The sequence below is a fragment of the Schistocerca serialis genome, chromosome 8, assembly GCF_023864345.2.
Source record: "Schistocerca serialis cubense isolate TAMUIC-IGC-003099 chromosome 8, iqSchSeri2.2, whole genome shotgun sequence".
Taxonomy (NCBI): domain Eukaryota; kingdom Metazoa; phylum Arthropoda; class Insecta; order Orthoptera; family Acrididae; genus Schistocerca; species Schistocerca serialis.
The window spans coordinates 49,393,094-49,415,702 of record NC_064645.1 but is presented as its reverse complement, the minus strand read 5'-3'; the positions used below and the strand labels follow the sequence as shown (position 1 = coordinate 49,415,702).

Sequence of the window (22,609 nt, the reverse complement as noted above, 5' to 3'; positions counted from 1 at the left end):
TCTGCATATGCTCCTACTTTAGACAGTGATGAAGACACAAAGAATCAGTTCTACCACCAGCTGAACAGTACTCTCTCTAAAATACCCATTCAAGATAAATTAATTTTACTTGGTGATTTCAATGCCAGAGTGGGAAGGGACAACCGTTTTTGGAGAGATGTCATGGGTAAACAAGGGGTGGGAAACTGCAATGCAAATGGGTTGCTACTTCTTGGTCTATGTGCTGAGCACGAGCTTTTCATCTCCAATACCCAATTCCGTTTGCGTAACCGCTATAAGACCACATGGATGCACCCACGCTCCAAACATTGGCATCTTATAGACTACGTTATTACGCGACAGCGTGACAAGAAAGACATTCTCATCACAAAAGCAGCACTAAACATCGATGAGTGCTGGACGGACCATAGACTTTTAGTCAGCCGTTTGAGAGTACCAAAGTATCGCAAGCCACGATCCCACTTTTCAAACCCACCACGCAGAAAATTCAACATAAGCAACCTGAACAACAAAAATGTTCGCTCACACTTCCAAGACATACTGTCCGAACAACTTAACAAAGCTCCAGCAACCACAGATGACGTCGAACAAGAATGGACCACATTAAAGAACATCATCAAAGAAACTGCTGAGAATGTTGTTGGTTGTAGTGCACGGAAAAGAAGTGACTGGTTTGATGACAACCCCGGAGAAATCCAAGCCATCATCAATGCAAAGCGGGATGCTTACCTATCCCTTGCTCAAGATCCATCCTGCGCAGAAAAGAAAGCACACTTTCTAGAACTCAAGCAGAAATGTCAAAGTGAAATACGAGTAATCAAGAACAAATGGTGGCAACAGAAAGCCACAGAACTCCAAAATCTTTCTGATGCAAGGAACCTGCGTGGCTTTTACGCTGGTATTAAAGAGCTGTATGGACCTATCCGCTCATCATCAGGAGCACTTAAAGCTGCTGACAACTCCACCATTCTTACTGAAAGTCAGGACATCTTAAATCGTTGGAAAGAGCACTTCAGCTCACTGTTAAACAGCCCTTCTACTGCCGCTGGAGATTTTCTCAAAGATGTCCCACAGCACCCTCCAAAACCCTGGCTGGCTGATCCTCCAACTTTTCAAGAATTTTGCAAGGCACTCAAGAGTGTGAAACCTGGGAAGGTTCCTGGACCTGACAGCATCCCGATGGAGCTTATTGAGGGTGGCGGCTTGCCTCTAAAAACTAGACTCTTCTCACTTATTATATTAATGTGGGAAACCCGCAAGGTATCAGCTGACTTGAAGAACTCCACAATTGTCACCATCTTCAAAAAGGGCGACAGAAGCGTCTGTGGTAACTACCGGGGAATATCTCTACTCTCTGTCACTGGAAAAATTTTTGCAAGAATCCTTTTAAATCGCCTCCAGACACTTTCAGAGACTATACTACCTGAGTCTCAATACGGGTTTCGACCTTCAAGAGGGACAATTGACATGATCTTCTGTGCACGACAACTACAGGAGAAGTGCAGAGAACAGCAAAAGCCTTTACTACTTGTTTTCTACGATCTAGAAAAGGCCTTTGATACAGTTCCCAGAGAAGCCATGTGGATGGTCTTAAAACGCTTCGGCTGCCCTGAACATTTTGTTGACCTGATTGAAGCTCTCCACGTTGCTATGACTGGACAGGTCCTCTGCCAGAATGAAATGACTGGTGAATTCCCAATAACAAGTGGGCTTAAACAAGGATGCGTTCTTGCACCTACATTATTTGCATTGTACCTGCCAGCTATGCTTTACGAGACAACCGTAAACAATGCAGGAATAGAACTAAAGTACAGGTTTGATGGAGGATTATTCAACCAGTCCAGACTCCATTCAAAAAGGTTCACCAGTACCACTCGTGTGACAGAGCTGCAGTATGCTGATGACAATGCCTCTCCAGCTCATTCACCTGCAGAGTTGCAGCTGTCAGTTGATTCCTTCAGCAGGGCGTACGAACGATTTGGTCTCTCCATCAATATTTCAAAGACAAAGGTGATGGCGCAGCCAACTCCTGGCTCCTCCGTTCCTGACTTCAGCATATCCATCTATGATACACTCCTGGAACAAGTGGACCATTTCCTCTACCTGGGAAGCATACTGTCATCCAACTGCTCATCTGGAAAAGAAGTGGAGAATAGAGTACGTGCTGCACATGTAGCATTTGGTCGTCTTACAAAGCGTGTCTTCCTGAATAAAGACCTAACACTGTACACCAAACTGATGGTGTACAAAGCTGTAGTCATTTCCACCCTGCTATATGGTTGCGAAACCTGGACGTTGTATCGCTGCGATCTGAAGAAACTAGAACGCTTCAACCAACAGAAGCTAAGATATATCATGAACCTGAAATGGGATGACTTCATATCCAACACGGCTGTTCTAGAGAAAGCAAAAATGCATAGCATGGAAGCTCTTATCATTGGGCATCAACTCAGATGGGTCGGACATGTCCAGCGGATGAAAAATGACGACTTCCACGCCAAATGCTGTACAGCGAAGTGAGCACAGGTAAAAGGCCACGAGGTGCCCCTCTTAAACGTTATAAGGATCAGTACAAGAAAAATCTGAAAAACTTGAACATCGATCCGAGTAACTGGTCCACAATAGCAGAAGACCGAAGTCGCTGGCGCTCAGTTACCTCAAATGCTCTTCAAAACTTTGAGCTGGAACGTCGAAGAATGGAGAATGACAAACGCCAGAGACGTAAACTCCTCCAGGCTCAGCCACGTCCTCCACCTTCCATCAGCTGTAATGTCTGTGGCCGCCTGTTCCACGCTAGGATTGGATTGCTAAGCCATCAACGACACTTCCACGCCTGAACCGTGACAAAGGAAATCTCAGGAGAGAAATGAAAACTCGGATACGAGTATCAGCCGACGACGACGACGATCATCAGAATGGCGAATGTGCTAGTTCAGCGTTACGATCCTATCGCCATAGGAAGGGGATTCGAATGGGTGAAGGTCCGTTGACAAATGCAGCTGTGGCGAGAATGATTTCGAAGTTCGAAGCCACGGGTTGTTTAGAGGATAGACCCCGTAGTGGCCGACCGAGCACGAGGCGTAATGCTGCTGAGACAGTTCAGGAAGAAATGGAGACTGTAGCGGATTCGTCTATGCACGGGGAAGTCAGGGCTCATGCAGTCGCACGTCGCACCGGTATTCCATACACTACTGTTTGGTTGGCACGTAGGCGTACCCTCCGATGCTATCCGTACAAAATCCATCGGCATCATGAACTGTTACGTAGCGATTTAGTGAAGCGGAGGGCATTTGCGGTGTGGGCGTTTCAAAAGATGGCGGAAGATGACGATTGGTTGAGTAGCGTGTTGTGGACCGACGAAGCTCATTTCACGCTCCGAGGGTCTGTCAACGACCACAACTGCAGAATTTGGGCTACCGAAAGTCCTAGAACTGTCGTGGAAACTCCATTGCACGACGAGAAAGTCACGGTATGGGTTGTATTTAGCACATCTACGGTTATCGGGCCTTCTTTCTTCGAGGAAATGCGTGATTTTGGTTTTGTAACTGCTACCGTGACGGGTGAGAGGTACGCCGATACGTTACAGAATCGCATCGTCCACAACCTAGCTGATAAACGCCTGCTGGAACGTACGACGTTTATGCAGGATGGCGCTCCACCCCATATTGCTAGATGCGTGAAAGATCTCTTGCGCGCGTCGTTTGGTGATGATCGTGTGCTCAGCCGCCACTTTCGTCATGCTTGGCCTCCCAGGTCCTCAGACCTCAGTCCGTGCGATTATTGGCTTTGGGGTGTACCTGAAGTCGCAAGTGTATCGTGATCGACCGACATCTCTAGGGATGCTGAAAGACAACATCCGAGGCCAATGCCTCACCATAACTCCGGGCACGCTTTACAGTGCTGTTCACGACATTATTCCTCGACTACAGCTATTGTTGAGGAATGATGGTGGACATATTGAGCATTTCCTGTAAAGAACATCATCTTTGCTTTGTCTTGCTTTGTTACGCTAATTGTTGCTATTCTGATCTTTCAAATTATGAAGGTGGCAGGGGTAAAATATAGGGAGTGAAAGGCTATTTACAATTTGTAGAGAAACCAAATGGCAGTTATAAGAGTTGAGGGGCATGAAAGGGAAGCAGTGGTTGGGAAGGGAGTGAGACAAGCTTGTAGCCTCTCCCCGATGTTATTCAATCTGTATATTGAGCAAGCAGTAAAGGAAACAAAAGAAAAATTCGGAGTAGGTATTAAAATCCATGGAGAAGAAATAAAACCTTTGAGGTTCGCCGATGACATTGTAATTCTGTCAGAGACAGCAAAAGACTTGGAAAAGCAGTTGAACGGAATGGGCAATGTCTCGAAAGGAGGATATAAGATGAACATCAACAAAAGCAAAACGAGGATAATGGAATGTAGTCGACATAAGTCGGGTGATGCTGAGGGAATTAGATTAGGAAATGAGACACTTAAAGTAGTAAAGGAGTTTTGCTATTTGGGGAGCAACATAACTGATGATGGTCGAAGTAGAGAGGATATAAAATGTACACTGGCAATGGCAAGGAAAGCGTTTCTGAAGAGGAGAAATTTGTTAACATCGAGTATAGATTTAAGTGTCAGGAAGTCGTTTCTGAAAGTATTTGTATGGAGTGTAGCCATGTACGGAAGTGAAACATGGGTGATAAATAGTTTAGACAAGAAGAGAATGGAAGCTTTCGAAAGGTGGTGGTATAGAAGAATGCCGAAGATTAGATGGGTAGATCGCATAACTAATGAGGAGGTGTTGTATAGGATTGGGGAGAAGACACGTTTGTGGCACAACTTGACTAGAAGAAGGGATCGGTTGGTAGGACATGTTCTGAGGCATCAAAGGATCACCAATTTAGTATTGGAGGGCAGCGTGGAGGGTAAAAATCGTAGAGGGAGACCAAGAGATGAATACACCAAGCAGATTCAGAAGGATGTAGGTTGCAGTAGGTACTGGGATATGAAGTAGCTTGCACAGCAAAGAGTAGCATGGAGATCTGCATCAAACCAGTCTCAGGACTGAAGACCACAACAATAACAACTGATCAGATGAAGCGCCATCTGTCGGACATTTTTTTAACCTTTGTATGAGTATTTTTTTGGTTCTAATAAAAGCCCATGTCATTCCAAGCGTGTGTGTCAATTTGTACCCCTCTATCTACATTATTCTGTGATTTATTTATGTTTCAAATTTATACTGACTTTTTGATCACCCGGTAGAACGTGCTACGTGTGGCCCGCGCTGTGCAGAGAAGTGCCGGTGTGCCGCCGCCGCCGCCGCCGCCGCTCACCTGTCTTGTCGAGGCAGAAGGGCTGCAGGCGGCCGCCGTTGACGCAGACGGACACGTGCGCCATGCGCGGCGTCGCCAGCTCGCCGTAGTGGCCCGCGTTGGTGTGCAGCGTCTGCACGTGGCCGGCGTCGCCCTGCGCCAGCCGCAGCGCCGCCCTCACCAGCGGCCGCGCCGGGTCCAGGCCTGTGGCACGCACAGTGATCTCTGAACGCGGCACACTAGTGGCTCCCACTCTACTCCACAACCTAGCTCGCTACCGCCGCCTGTTCTAACGCGCCAGTCAGGTTTAGAACAACTTTTAACTGTGTTAGTAAGTACGGAAAGCAACCCGCCAGGTTAGGGGAGAGCGCTAACGCGCTGCTTCCTGGACTCGGGTAGGCGCGCCGGCCCCGGATCGAATCCGCCCGGCGGCTTAACGACGGAGGCCGGTCTTCTGGCCTGGATGTGGTTTTTAGGCGGTTTTCCACATCCCACTAGGTGAATACCGGGCTGGTCCCCACGTCCCGCCTCAGTTACACGGCTCGGAGACATCTGAACACATTCGCACTATTCCATGGATTACACTAGACGCAGACAGTTGGTCTCGCGTCCTTCGGCCGTCGTAATTTAATATATTATTATTATTATTGATTGTTGCCGACTTACATGGTGGGCCTTAATAAAAATTATATTTCATTCAATTTTGATTTACGATTAAATGCTTTCGTGAAGTTCTCCTTTTTAACAATATTAATCTTAAATTATTTGTTACGTTAATGAATGTTAGACTGGCTGAATCTTAAAACATGAGCATATAAGTTGAACAATGGAATAAACTTTTCATATTAATTTCCTCGGCTAGTCCACTTTAAAGCAAAAAATCTTTAGGTATTAACTACAACTGCGGCCCACACACGCGCGAGAGTATTTTTTCTTACCTCCGTTAACCATTGTATTGTAGTCAGAGTCCTGGCTCTGGCTCTCGGCTATGGTACTGAAAATATTATGTTAATAGCGGGCGAGTTTTTCGCTTCCGCTTATTTTTTATAAGTTAATATCGCCACGTAATGGCGTCGTTGGCTGCATCGGCTGCTGCGATTGTGGAACTGTAAATTACTCGAATGCAGGTTAATTCAAAGGAAGGCGGACATGAAATCGGGATCACCTGTTAAAAATTAAAAGTGAACAATGATATTAAAACAATATATTATCTGCTTAATTCATACAATTATGCTTACATTTGCCAGCACACGCAAGATGTCCGTCTACACACAACCAAGACAAGAGAAGAAGTGAAGACGACTGAAAAATTAACAAAAGAGCGTATCTTGTCGTCTGTTTAGATCATTTTGTTATATTTCTTTGCCCTCGAAACTTACAAAGAGAAATGATAAAAATTCATAATATTCAATTTTTAAAAGTCTCTTCTTTATAAATACCGTTTTCTAAGTCTTTTCGTAATATAGCACTGGGGACGCTATATTGGGGTACACTATTTCCGTTCCCTGGGGTACAGGGTGGTGGCAGGAAGGGCAGCTGGCCACCTCTTAAATTAACCTTGCCAAATCCAACTCACCACGCCGACCCTGCATCATTGCGGGAAAAAGGCACAAGCAAAAGAAACAGAGAAAGAAAGACAGTATGTACGGGAAGCGCCCCGAATAAATAAAAATACCCTCTTATACACTGAAAAGCCTAAACATTACGACCACCTACTTGGTAGCTTCTTTGTACGTCCTTGGAAGCAAATACATGACTGATTCTGCTTTATCAGTGATTCCACACTTTGTTGCTAGCTTTCTCGAGGAATGTGGCATTAGTTGTCTACGCACAGGTCATGTACACTGAAGAGTCAAAGAAACTGGTACACGTGCCTAATATCGTGTAGGGTCCCCACAAGCACGCAGAAGTGCCGCAACACGACACGGCATGGACTCGACTAATGTCTGAAGTAGTGCTGCAAGGATCCTGAAGGACTGTCCATAAATCCGTAAGCGTACGAGGGGATGGAGGTCTCTTCTGAACAGGACGTTCCAAGGCATCCCACATACGCTCAACAATCTTCGTCTATGGGGAGTTTCGTGGCCAGCGGAATTGTTTAAACTCAGAACAATGTTCCCGGAGCCACTCTGTAGCAATTCTGGACATGTGGGGTGTCGCATTGTTCTTCTGGAATTGCCGAAGTCCATCGGAATGCACAATAGACGCGAATGGATGCAGTTGATCAGACGGGATTCTTACATACGGGTCACCTGTCAGAGTCGTATCTCGACATATCAAGGGTGCCGCATCACTCCAGCTGCGCCACACCATCGCAGAGACTTCACCAGACTGAACAGTGTCCTTCTGACAAGCAGGGCTCACGGATTCATGACTTTGTCTCCATACCCGTACGGTCCATCCGCTCGATACAATTTGAAACGAGACTCGCCCGACCACGCAACATGTTTCCAGTCATCAACAATCCAATGTCCGTGTTCATAGGCCCAGGCGAGGCGTAAAGCTGTGTGTCGTGCAGTCATCAAGGGTACACGAGTGGGCCTTCGGCTGTGTTGCCCCAAATCGATGATGTTTCGTTGAATGGTTCGCTAGCTGACACTTCTTGATGGCCCAGCATTCCAATTTTCAGCAATTAGCGGAACGGTTGCACTGCCGTCACGTTGAACGATTCTCTTCAGTCGTCGTTGGTCCCACTCTTGCAGGATGTTTTTCCAGCCGCAGTGACATCGGAGATTTGATGTTTTACCGGACTTCTGATATTCTCGGTACACCCGTGAAATGGTCGCACGGGAAAATCGCCACTTCATCGCTATCTCGGAGACGCTGTGTCCCACTGCTCCTGCTTCGACTATAACGCGACGTTCAAACTCACTTAAATCTTGATAATCTGGCATTACAGCAGCAGTAACCCATCTAATAACTGTCTCACGCACGTGTTTACATCTCTCTGTATTTGAATACGGATCACTACACCTGTTTCTTTGGCGCTTCAATGTAATTGTGAACAACGGGCCGCTGATTTACGTACGCGGTGGGTTCCATAGGATTTACATCGGGCGAATTTGGTAGCCGAGACATCGACGTGAGTGCACTATCATGCTCCTCAAACAACTGCAGTACAGTTCTGACTCAGAGACGGACACAATTACACTGCTTAAAGAAGACATCGGCATCGGGGAAGACATCAAGCATGACGGAATGCAGCTGGTTCGCAGCTATCAGCGTGTCTTCGATGACTATCACAGGTCCCGTGTTAGCACAGGAGAATGTCTCCCACCAGACTGCATCAGTGCCGCTGTACACACTCCGAGCCGCCGTTCACCTCGATGACGGCCTTTGTGGAGACGACCGTCGACCTAGTGTACTAAAAATGTGGTTCACCCAAAGGGGCTACATGTTTCCATTGATCGACGGTCGAACCCCGATGGTCTCGTGCCCACTGCAATCGTACCTGAGACTGTCGTTTTGTCTTCATGTGGACACGTACGGGTGGTCTGCTGCGGAGCTCCGTGTTCAACAATTTACGGTGAAGCGTTGTGCTCCGAAACACTTGTGCGTGGACCAGCACAGCGCTCTTTCGGTAGAGTTGCCACAGATCACCACAAATCCTATTTTACAGAGCAGACAAGCGTCCGAACCCAACGCTTTGTTGCCTCCAACATGCACTATGTGATCAAAAGTATCCGGACACCTCTCTAAAAATGACTTACAAGTTCGTGACCCCCTCCATCGGTAATCCTGGAATTCAATGCGGTGTTGACCCACCCTTAGCCTTGATGACAGCTTCCACTCTCGCAGGCATACTTTCAATCAGGTGCTGGAAGGTTTCTTGGGGAATGGCAGCCCATTCGTCACGCAGTGCTGCACTCAGGAGAGTTATCGATGTCGGTCGGTGAGGCCTGGCACGAAGTCGGCGTTCCAAAACATCCCAAACGTGTTCTGTAGGATTCAGGTCAGGACTTTGTGCAGGCCAGTCCATTACAGGGATGTTATTGTCGTGTAACCACTCCGCCACACGCCTTGCATTATGAACAGGTGGTCGATCGTGTTGAAGGATGCAATCGCCATCACCGAATACCTCTTCAACAATGGGTAGCAAGGAGGTGCTTAAAATGTCAATGTAGGCCTAGGCTCCGATAGTGCCACGCATAATAACAAGGGTTGCAAGCCCCCTCCATGAGAAACATAACCACACCATAACACCACCGCCTCCGAATTTTACTGTTGGCACTACACACGCTGGCAGATGACGTTCACCGGGCATTCACCACACCGTGCCATCGGATCGCCACATTGTTTACCGTGATTCGTCACTCCACACAACGTTTCTCCACTGTTCAATCGTCCAATGTTTACGGTCCTTACACCAAGCGAGGCGGCGTTTGGCATTTACCGGCGTGATGTGTGGCTTACGAGCAGCCGCTCGACCATGAAATCAAAGTTTTCTCACCTCCCGCTTAACTGTCATAGTACTTGCAGTGGATACCTCTGCAGTTTGGAATTCCTGTGTGATGGTCTGGATAGACGTCTGCTTATTACACATTACGACCCTCTTCAACTGTCAGCGGTCTCTCTCAGTCAATAGGTGAGGTCGGCCTGTACGCTTTTGTGCTGTATGTGTCCCATCACGTTTCCACTTCACTATCACAATAGAAACAGTGGACCTATGGATGTTTAGGAGTGTGGAAATCTCTCGTACAGACGTATGACACAAGTGACACCCAATCACCTGACCACGTTCGAAGTCCGTGAGTTCCGCGGAGGACCCCATTCTGCTCTCTCACTATGTCTAATGACTGTGGTCGCTGATATCGAGTACTTGTCAGTTGGTGGCAGCACAATGCACCTAATATATAAAAAAGTATGTTGTTTGGGTTGTCCATATACTTTTGATCACATAGCGCGTAGGAACACAAAGATAAGTTAGGGCTCATGCGGAGGCATATAGATAGTCGTTTTTCCCTCATTCGGTTTGCAAATGGAACAGAAGTGGAAATTAGTAGCAGGAGCATGGGGTATCCTCCACCACGCGCCGTAAGGTGGATTGCGGAACATCAATGTAGATGTTCTGCGAAGGGTCGTGGACTTTACACACCCATGCACAGGGATGGCAAGTGTGAAGTATTCACCAGTGTAGGGGAAGTATAATTCGCAAGAGATGCAAATTGTTACCCTCAAATACTACACACTGTGTTCCTGAAGATAACATTTCCTAGGAAAAAAAATTGACAGTATCAACGGACGCAGTGGATTTCAGTACGTCCGCGCTCGCTATCCCTGACAGAAGTGGAGGCATCGTGCTTTTTCTTCTCCGCTGGCCGCAGGCTCTGAAGTGCATGAAGTAAACAGTGTCTGACGAAGTGGCAAACGGGAAAGAAATCAGTGTTATTAAACTTGAAATTACGGAGTATTTGGATGCCATTGGATTTTTATTTCTATTTATAGAAGCCAAGAAATCAAGAAAAAGGTTCTGAGAGCCATTCTATCGCTAATAATCCCAAGATTCCCGGTCATTAATCATTAGTTCCCCATATCCACAAATCAACATGAGATCGCACACGTATGTTTTTTTCCGATGCAAATTTGACAATTAATTCAGTTTTTACACCAAGTTGCATTTCACACGCTAGTCCCCATATCGCCACCTTGAAAAAGCCAATCTTCGCACAAGTACGTCATCCGAGGTAATTTTCAACAAACTATTTGCGTCTTTATGTGAGATCAGATTTTATACAAGGGTTTATGCCCTCTCGGAACCCACTTGTGATTGTTCCATCTTTTCCATCGATAAGCACTGACAGCAACTAAAATTTGTAGTTAGCATTCCCTTATGAAACTATGATTACCGAGTTCTCAGTTCAAATAACGTCATCAGCACGGTTGGAACTGTGTCTTAATATTCAAAGAGTAAATAGAAATTATAAAAGATTCCCTTCTTGACGCCCAGCGTGGTAGGCGACTCCCCATTGTCACTCTGCTCCAGTAGGATAACGCTCTTGTTCCTCCGGTTCTTCTGACGCTGTGTGACCATCTGGCGCGGCCTTCGATGAGTCTACCTCGTGATCCTACCTACTTGCTAGCCTCCCGTAGCAGAATCTTCCTGCAATGAGCGTTAAAATATAGCAACAAAAATGTAATAAACATCGGTAGGTATGTGGCATAAACACCACACCATGAATCAATGTAGTGAAGCGATCTGATTGCAAAATGTGTAGAATATTAGCTAGACAGGGGACACTTTAGTAGGGGGAACGATTTGCAAGAGGTGTACCAGAAAACAATTGAATTTATGTGAATCTGAGTAGGCATAAGAAACATTTCACTTTGAGTGAAAACGTGTAAAGCAACGTGGTTCGTAACTCGGTGCAGTACAGTGTGCAGCTAGAGACAGACTGTTAAGATAGCTTACACATAACAAGCAAAAAGTATTCACTCTTCCCCTGAAGTGATCAACTGCAACTCTGCCATCTCCATCTGCTGGATCACAACCTTCTGTTCTGAAAGGCAATGCATTGAAACGCGACAGGTAATGCTTACCGTAATTGGTCAAGAGCTTGAACCCGTTTATAGAAACAATTTTACAAAGAAGAAATTATCTTTGCTGATGGCAATGTCTTTCCTAGGTAGTATATTGTTACACTAACAGCAGAATGTAACTCCTTGTAAATCTGTCTTAATGTAAAAGTGATGGCAAGCAAATTCAATTAATATCGAAAATGTTTCAGTAAAACGGCATGCAGTTACTAACAAAATGTAGTTAAGCCACCATTACACTCATAACATTAACGCTCGCAGCACGTGGAACAACAGGTTACAACTCATGAAAACTTGAAACAAGAGAAAGGCTAGATGTATTAGATATGTCTAACAACACCGAAAAAAGCCCACTGGCTGGGAGTGCGACGAATTTAAATGCTCTACTGTTTGGATGGATTGATGGCAAACCGATTTCGTACCGTGCGTCGAATACTATTCTCTGCAAATGGCACGAGGTAACATCACACGGAAGACACGCTGCTCTAAAGCTATGAAACACTCAGTAAAACTCCACACCTTATACCTTGCAATGCGAACCATCTCGCACCTTACCAAAGTCGTAGCGGCCCATACAGGATGTAGTGCAAGCAGCAGACAAGAGGCTAGCCCCCCACTATTGTGTGATTCAAACACTACCCACACAGTTCACCAACAGGTGCGGGCTTGATTGGTTCGTTCACCCGGAACTCTAACAAGTCTTCGCCACGTTATTACAGAATGTATCTTGCAGTGAATCTGCGAGTTAAAACTACGCGAAATAAATTAGTAGTGAAAGCTACGAACTTGACAAACAACTTTCACTGTGAGCTAACACTCGTCTCGGAGTGAGGCAGTTAGAGTCCTGGTTATGGAAGAAATTTTCACCGTCAGCACTTGGCCGACCACAGGAAGAGAGGCGATGACGTACTGTTTCCGACCTCCAGGCTCTGCGACAATGTGCCGCATTAAATTCCAAAACTCTCCACAGTGGATCACGGAGGACGGGCATGTCACAGATTTTCTAAGATTCGTATGTCAGATGGGGACATTAAACCCAGAGGCCGACATGGTGCTATTCGTGACGAACTGAATCTGTACCGGCGCTAAGTTTCTACCTCTCCCCTCCCTCATCGTCATGTCACAACACTATACACACATTTGTTACAAGCACCCACACTCAACAATACACTTAAGGCTCAACTATCGTACATGAAGGTCAGTTGAGCACTAGTTTTGTGCGTGACATAGCGATGTTGTTACGCGTGACAACACGCATGTGCAAAAAGTAACAGACTAGGACACAGACAACACATATCTTTCCTTTATGCTATTTTTTTATTTTATGGAAGAGGGGTTGTGAAGACAGATTGCTCTCTTTCGCCGGCCGTGGTGGCCGAGCGGTTCTAGCCGCTACAGTCTGGAACCGAGCGACCGCTACGGTCGCAGGTTCGAATCCTGCCTCGGGCATAGATGTGTGTCATGTCCTTAGGATACTTAGGTTTAAGTAGTTCTAAGTTCTAGGGGACTGATGACCTAAGAAGTTAAGTCCCATAGTGCTCAGAGCTATTTGAACCTTTTTTTTCCCTCTCTTTCGTTGCCTAACGTGTAAGTAAGATTCAGTCGTGACAGTTTAATTGTGACTTGGAGATATCGAGGAATATTAATACGAAATAATATTGACATAATTATCTGTAGCCAAAGGTTTCGGCCCATGTGCTAAGCATCCAAATTAATCCACCTATCCATCCATCCTCGGTTAGGTTAGTGTCAAAGGTGACTGTGTCTTGGCAAAGTCAACGAATCATATGACACGCGAACAACCATAATTACTGTTGTGGCACTTGTTTTAAGCATCTTGGACGTTGATGAGAACCTTATTTCCGTTATTTTTATGACACCATGGAGGAAGTCAGACTGGTGGCATTGACAGGTTCAGTTTTTCCACATACCACGAACACAGGAACCATGGTGCGCACACGAAGAAAACCCTTTCTAGTCCGACATCTGGATCCACCCCACCCAACAGCTCCATACGACTTCTCTCTGTTTCTCTCTCTGCCTTTCTTGCACACTTTGATACCGAAGACTCGAGAAGGTTTACGATTTCACGAAGGGAATCACACGCAGACCTTTGCCTAAACGTCACCACCCACAGCTCTGTACGACTCACGACACCGCTGCACAGACCTACACCCCCCTCCCCCCCCCCTCCCCGAAAAGGTTAAACCTCGCTGCCGCTCATCAGCACCCGAACGAAACCTCTCGCAAGAGCAAAACGTGCCGTGCAAACAAGCGGGAAGAAGACGCAGGAAGAAGACAATGGGTATTATAATTATTCAGTAAACGAAAAAGACACAAAGCTGTGGACGTAATGGGTTGTGTCTAGGAACGGCTGTGACTGATCACGCATGGAGCGCACAGTATTGGCCGTCAGTGAGGCGGCAAGTGCACTGGGAAAATCAAACGCTGCGCTTTGCGGTCCAGTGAGGGGCACACACGCTGACTAGCTAGAACATGACGATCACGTACCTAATAGCCGGATTCCATCTTTGGCACGAATAACAGTGCCAATGGATTGTGGCATGGAAGCAATGAGACCTTGGTAAGTCGCTGGAGGAAGTTGGCACCACATCTGCACACACAAGTCATCTACTTTCCACAAATTCCAAGGAGGTGGACGATGAGCTCTGACGCTGCGCTCAATCACATCCCAGATGACTTCGATCGAGAGCAGATCTCGCGAGATGGGGGCCGGCATATCAACTGAAATAGGCCACTGTGTTCCTCGAACCACTCCATCACACTCCTGGCCTTGTGGCATACACACACACACACACACACACACACACACACACACACACACATATATATATATATATATATATATATATATATATATCCACAGAAAACCTGTATTTACAGCCCACTCCTCTACCCTTTACACTCAGCTGAAGAGTCACTGTTGCAACGCTGCAGGTGGAACAGAGAAGTGCAAAATCGTCCACAAATAAGGAGCATTGTACAGAGCTCCTTACCGCACATGTGATGATTTTGCCCTAGGTCCTGTGCTAAGGGCCCATGGTATGCCGGTGAGCATAACACTTAAAAAACTTTCCTAAAGAATATCACTCTCCTGCTCAAATTTATGTGATAGCACGTCACCAACTAGGGACAGAAAAAAGCGCTTAGATAGGAAAGGCCTACGGGGAGGTTGTCCGAAAGCCCCGTTAGGGGAGCTGCTCTAAAATACTGGATCTCCAAGTACTGCTGTACGCTTAACTGATGTCAAAGAATATACCGATACCGTGACGTTTACGAAGGAAGGCCTGCTGAATAACCGCCTCTAGTAGGGTCAATTTGTCGAAAGTGGATCGAAATCTCCGGAATCCACACTAAGAACGGCTATGCGGTTTCCTGGTCTCTCACAACCAGACCAGAAGGCGGTTAACCATTGGCTCCAGGGTCTTTCCTACAGAGCTCGTTAGGGCGACGCTCCAGTAGGTACAGGGACATCATCGGTCCGTCCCTGGCTTGAGGAGTGCAATCAAAATTGCCTCTTTCCATGAGCTAGGAAACTGGTCTGTATCCCACATAAAATTAAAACATTCGAGAAGGATTTTCTTTGACGCTGCTTGCAAACGTCGAAACTTACTGTACTGGATTTGGTCGTGGCCGTGTGCAATATCACGAACCTCAGACTGAGCCGAAGCCACCTCCCCCATGGAGGAAGCGCAGTTGTAAGACTCAGAATTGTTGGATGTGAAGTACAGCTTGCCCCTCTCTACAGTCGCATGGTAGCGGCGAAATGCCGGACCTCAGCTGGCATCGTCAGTAATCTTTGCAAAAAGCTCTGCCATCGTCTGGGCGGTGTCTCTGGGCACTGCTTGGAGACGCCCCTCTTTCAGTAATGCTGCTATTAGCGAACAGCTGCATTGATCGGAAATCCTTCTGATAGTTTCCCAGGCTTGATGGAATCCAGGAATGCTAGCCATGACCTTTTCTTGCTCTTCTTCATTACGTGTCAAACTTTGGCTCTCGTCATTCGAAAGGGTGCAAGGTTGTCTGCTATTAGGCGGCATTTAAAACGTCAAAAGCCACTCGCTCGACCCAAATTGCTGAGCAGCACTCGTCGGTCAATTGAGGTAAAGTTTGCGTCCTAAGATGATGTGAGGACATTTGGATGGATGAGTCAGCGGCATGGTGGATCAATAGTATGATGTGGTCCACCAATTCCTGGACACTGCCTCAGTGTTCAAACACAGCCAGATGGCTGAACAGTGTCCAGTTGGCTCTGCTCACCATCTCTTTCGGCGGTTTCCTTACTAATATTGCTTCGTTTGGTAGGAGGATCCACAGTGTGAAATAGTCACTAGATTGAAGATCATCAGTGACTTCCCACTGAGCAGAGCCTGCGAGGGCCGGAGCGCAGAAAGATAGGTCGATTGCTGAGGTCAGTCCAGCAGCAAATGAGAAACGAGTGGGATTGCTTTGTTGAGGATGGATAGCTCCTGAGACGTCATGAGACTCTCCAAGACTCGACGGCTAGGGCAAGCTGAGTTCGAGAAGCATAATACGAGGGTGAGTCAAACGAAACCCTTAAATATTTTTTAAAAATATTATTTATTGTGCAGAAGTGGTACAAAGCTGTATCACTTTTCAACATAATCTCCCCCACGCTCAATGCAAGTCCTCAGGGGCTGACAAAGTGCATAAATTCCTTTAGAAAAAAATTCTTTTGGTAGTCCGCGCAACCACTCATGCACCGCGTGGCGTACCTCTTCATCAGAACGGAACTTCTTTCCTCCCATTGCGTCTTTGAGTGGTCCGAACATATGGAAATCACTTGGGGACAAGGTCTGGTGAGTATGCTGGATGAGGAAGACACTCAAAATGCAGGTCTGTGAGTGTTGCAACTGTTGTACGGGCAGTGTGGGGCCTTGCATGTCATGTTGCAAAAAGACACCTGCTGACAGCAATCCACGTCGCATTGATCTGATTGCAATCCGCAGATGATTTTTTTAGGAGATCTGTGTATGATGGTCTCTCTAGGCGTGTAATGCTTCAAAATGACGCTCTCTTCGTCCCAAAAGAGAGTCAGTATAACCTTCTCAGCTGATGGTTCTGTTCGAAACTTCTTCGGCTTTGGTGATGACGAATGGCGCCATTCCTTGCTCGCTCTCTACGTTTCCGGTTGGTGGAAGGTAACCGAGGTTTCGTCCCCAGTAACGATTCTTGCAAGGAAGCCATCACCTACTCGTTCAAAGCGCCGAAGAAGTTCTTCACAAGCATCAACACGTCGTCCTCTCATATCAGGAGTCAGCTGCCATGGCGCCCATCTTGAAGACACTCTCTGTAACTGAAGCACATCATGCACAATATGGTGTGGCGACCCATGATTAATCTGTAAACATGGTGCAAAGTCATTCAGTATGAGTCGGTGGTTTTCCTTCACTATGGTTTCAACTGCTCCAATGTTCTGTGGAATCACAACTCGTTATGCCTCACATGGACGAGGAGCATCTTCCACTGAAGTCACACCATTTGCGAACTTCCTACTCCATTCGTAGACTTGCTGCTCTGACAAGCATGCATCACCGTACTGAACCTTCATTCGTCGATGAATTTCAATATGTTTCACACCTTCACTACGCAAAAAGCGAATAACAGAACGCTGTTCTTCCCTGGTGCAAGTTGCAAGTGCGGCGGCCATCTTTATAGTGATACTGCGACGGTATATGTGCATCTGCACTATGCTGCCACCTACAGGCCTTTTTGCGTGCTGTTTGTAGCACGCTTACCAATTTACAGGATAACGACGAGAAATTTCGATTTGTTATTACAAATTTAAAGTTTTCATTTGACTCACCCTCTTACATCATGGGCATTAGGAGAAATGGATTGGTGGGTTGTCCTATAAGGCCAGTGAGAGCCTCAGAGTCTATCGCATCCTGTGGATGTGAATACAGTGAACAGAGGGTGATCTTTTCACGCACATGAACTTCAACAGCTACTGCTTCTAGATCAGCAACCAAGGAGAGAGAGGTGGTGTGCGTGGCCCTTTCATCAGTCACGTCACACTTGCGGGAGACAGCATGGGTCCACAGCACAGGGGTGTCAGTGGCTTTAAAATGCGTTTGTAAACACAAAAACAGGAGATGTGCCTCTCAGCTCCTCTACAAGAACTGTGAACCCATTTATATTCCTCTGTTGTGTGGGAGCCATTTATCCTGGGGGTTGGAGTTTCACCCTGTGTCTCTGCCAGGGTGGGGAGCCCGGAATGGGTGGAGGTGCAGTTTTGTGGTGAGGTGATTGCTGCAGGCGACTTCACATTTCATTGACTTTAAAGCAGATTCACAAGAACCATCAGATTGAACGACGACGACATGGAGTGACTGTTTGCTACCTGTTTTTGCCTGCAGTTTCTGCTCCCCGTTTTCTTTATTGGGTTGGGAATGCGATGTGGAAACTACGGAGTAGCGGTAGAGGCATTACTGGACTGTTTACTAGACTCTGCCTTTGGAGGTACCAGGAGCTCCGCAATGTCGGCAGTCGTGACTTCTTGTGACTCTGAAAGGACGGGTGGAAGGGGGGGGGGGCGCTACGAGTTATAAAATAACTGCAGTTTTGCAAGTGCACTGGCAAACGCACATAATAGTGCTCACAATGGGGACCTCCGTTTATGTAGATGCATCGGCTGATGGAAGAGGTTTAAGAGCTCAGGCGAAAGATGTATTGAATGTGGGAGGCTGCCTGGCCTTAGAGATGTGTTTGGGCACATCATATGGGATACACTTTGTTGTTTTAAGGTCCTGTATCTTTCTTTCTACTCCAGACAAGGTAGCCTCCAGAAGAATTTACAGACTTAGGATAAGATGAACAAATGACACATGCACAGGCGGTCTTACCGTGGCTTCTTCCTTGCATTGGAGAGTGGTGTGCCGAAACCGATGGCATTTAAAACAGCACATTGGGTTGGGAACATGGCCAGACGCTTAAGCGAAGAAAACCTAGGAGTAAGGATGAAGGAGTCAGAATTTACCAGGTCCTCACCCACCCGTTTCATGACGTTTTGCATTCCGACAGTACCTTCTTGATCGCACTCATCTGTCAATTATGCTTTCGGAACCCACACATGACACAACGCCTTTACCGTAGTTCATGATGTTGTGGAGCTCCGTTGCGATAGCATATTTCCCGAGGAATTTAGCTTTTCAGAGGTTCGCCACTTGCTGGAAACTAGAAGTTTCTACCAAGAGCGTCTTTTTATTTTCTCGGTCAGGATGACAGGTTACAAGAGCCTTCTATCTACATTTGATGTTGATATGCACTTGCAGTTCATTCATTCCGCTGGGAGTTGAGTTTAAGGTCGAGGGTTGCCCATAGGTGCTGTGAGCAGGTCGGGAAATGAGCTCCATCCAGACAGCGTAGTGCTTCGAGAATTTCCGCGTAGATTCTAGAACCACTCGTCCTACCGTCACGAACACACGATATTTTAAGTACAAGTGGGAGTGTGGAAGCGTACCTACCGCGCCACATGTTTCTGTGTGCAGGTTGGAAGTTTGTTATGTAAGCGTGACGGTCGAACGACGCCGACAATGGGTTTGCCGCTAGCGCTACAGAAGCCGTGATGAAAGAGCAAGGAGTAATTATGTAGTATTCTTTACTGTTTTAGTGACTGTGACTATTGTTAAAGAAAAATGAACAACAGAATATAGACTTTTAAGTACTTTATGTGTTCGGCTTGCTAGGAGCAAGACATGATCATAAATTATGTGGTTGTTATTCCAATTTTATTGGAGATTTTGTAGAGCCTAACGCGAGACGAATCGGTTGACTTGTAAACATTGGAATATTAACACGAGAAATGGTGACTATGTTATTTGTGGAAGTTGAAATATACCAAGACCCAACTAAAAGTATTCTTCGAGTACTAAATTATTTCAATAGTAGAGAGAGAGTCTTATAAATTCCTGTAACCAGCAGTACTCTTCGGAGAAGAAGGTTTTGGAGATTGACGGAGCCGGCAATCCAGAGAAGAAGATCGGCTGTGCAGATCAAGTAAGTCAACTGATGTATGGATTTTGCAATCCAACTTCACACCGCTTCGGGTCGTCTAAAGCAGGGGTCTCCAAACTTTTCAGTCCGCGGGCCACATTGACTCCTCCACGAAGTCATAAGGGCCAAGATCTACCTAGTGGGATTAAAGCACCCTAGCACTCCACGATCACCGTAATGTAAGGCTAAAGGAAAGATGATATCGCAAAAATCTAAGGTTGTGGGAATAACTAGCACTGAAACGATGTACGATTTTTATTTAATTACATAATTTTCATTGGTGGACGTACCTGACCGAAATTCTGGCGTATTTTATTCTGGCGAATTTCACCGACAAAAAAGTATGTCACTGCGCATATTTCACGAAAGTGTCCTGCAAAGTTAACGAAATCTCCAAATCATTGTTAGCAACACTATTACTGCAAGACGTAACAGAAGTAGAGTATGTCAATGCATTGTTATTTCAAGCAGCGCAACAATAAGTTTAGTTATGTAGTCTTGTAGCGAGTAGCAGATCCAATGTCACGGTGTATTGGGCACGATAGGCCGCGAAACTCAGTTGTTGGCAGTATAGGTACCACCTCAAATATTTGGCGGGCCGGATATCGGGGGTGTCCGGCCAGCTAACGCGGGCCGGTTTGCCGGACCTCGCGGGCCGGTTTCGACCCGCGGGCAGTAGTTTGGAGACCCCTGGTCTAAAGCGTTTGAACAGAGCCCCATTTTCCTGGGTAAACCCTACAGAACTGAGGTGCGGCAGCTCCCTCAGAAGTTGCCCACTAACGACTGTTCCGCGTCAACAGCTGTGCATCTCACTGGCGAGCACCACACCTTGAGAATGAGGGATTTTTCATAGAGGTTCTGACCATCCTCGCAATCCGGGTGGCTATGTCAAAATCCCCGTTCCGTGTGACACACAACGTTCCACTGGTCTGCCGTTCGGTAGCCGCTAAAGCGTGCCCGGAGCTCACAGTTGCAGGGAATTGGCAGCACTGAACCGGTCCCCAGCTCAGGAATCCTGGGGTCGCCAAGCCCGTGTACCCGGCAAAGGAATGCTGAGCTGCCTGATGTGCTCACCATTCAGCACAACCAGAGGGGCCCGTGTGTGGCTCGTCGGGTGCCAGGGACACAGCGAGCTGCTGTGATGCTGACGTTGTCGAAGACGCAAAACTGACAGATGGGTTTTTAGTCTGAGGACAATGATTACATCATAAATAATGCCATTTACGGTGAAATTTGTGTGAAATACAGCCAGCTTGCTATTGGTGAAAATTGAAGAAAATTCTAATTTTGGAGTGGAAGATCAGAAAGTACTTGAACTGCATTAATTCAAAATGATGAGACAACCTATCAAAGTCACTTCTCCCTCCACTGGGGAAAAACGACCTCTGACCCAGCAAAATTCAACATTCCCTCGTAATGGTGACCCAGGCTCCGACTCGACACCTGGACTACCAACCGCTGAGCTACTCCACGGCCAGCAGCACGCAGCGCTCACAAGAAAGTCCAGTGAAACTGTCAGAAAAAAAAGCCTGTACCTTGAAAAAGGTGGGGTAAAAGATTTTATTTTTTAACTCGTTCATATTGTTGGAAAGGTTAGAAAACCAGGTTTTGCCAATAAAATTTCTCTTGGGGAAACTTTCTGCAGTCAAGAAACTTCGAAAATTTCGGACTTTTTTCAGATTTTTCAAAGTATCTCAGTTTCATTTGCTCCTATCGCTTTGACATCTATTTCCTTTTCTAAAGAGCACAAAATTCTCTACAAATTTGATTCTTGCCATTTTTTCTACTCTCCGTATCTAAGGCGCTACAGCGCGTCAAAAAATACCAATTTTTCAAATTTCGAGCAAAGTGGCAAATTACGTAATTTTTGAACACTGTTATTTCAGTTTCTATTTGTGTAGTATAAAAATATTACTCATCACGTTATTCATTGGAATTTACCATCTCACTCTGCTGCACGGCCAGGACAAACAGCATCATATTCTGTAACTACGAACACATTCACGTCGGATTTCGTGAAGTTTATTTGTGTTACAATATGTAATACGATTGCATGCAGGTGCCGTACAAAGGATTTGTTTAATGAAACAAAGTGAAGAAGAGTTAAAAGCCTTTCTGAAATATGAACTTGCTTCTTACCCAATGTCCCTATTCTCAGAAAAAGGCATGCGAAAAGGAACAAAATCTTCATTCTACAATGCCTTCGTTCCAGTGGAAGATGTGAAAGGTTGACCGAGTAAATTTTTTGCCATTGATGGATGGTACCTTATCCACAAAGTGACATGGACTCGAAATGTTTGCTTCAAGTCAATAGCCCAAAGCTATGTTTCTTACCTGCAACGTCATTTTGGATCTCAATTTGCTATTGTATTTGATGGGTATCCGTGTGAGGGAGACAAATGTAGCACAAAGAGTGCTGAGAGGATTCGCAGGTCCAAAAAACATTCTTCGGTTGACGTTGTTGTTGAATCAGAGATGGTGAACCAAGTCCCTCAGGACAAGTTCTTGTACAACGAACGAAACAAGATGCGTTTGATCACACTTCTTCAAAAGGAATTTCTGGAGTGTAGCATTGAAGTGCACCAGGCACAAGCAGATGCTGACGTTATGATTGTAACATCTGCCATTTCAAGAACCAAAGATTTTGGAAGTGTTGTCATTGTAGGAGAAGATGTTGTCCTGCTTGTGCTCATGACCGGTTTGGGGCAAGGCATTGAAAACTTATTTTTCTTACAGCCAGGAAG

At 46.1% G+C, this 22,609-nt stretch overlaps 1 protein-coding gene across 1 annotated transcript in view; it reads right to left on the bottom strand.

Moving 5' to 3' along the window:
- The window catches only part of LOC126416587 (pancreatic lipase-related protein 2-like), a 194,498-nt gene that overhangs the window by 51,836 nt on the left and 120,053 nt on the right, over window positions 1–22,609 (bottom strand). The window contains exon 5 of the mRNA XM_050084339.1: window positions 5,255–5,498. Within this exon, the coding sequence (XP_049940296.1) occupies window positions 5,255–5,498 (244 nt within the window). The remainder of the gene's footprint in view (window positions 1–5,254; window positions 5,499–22,609) is intronic.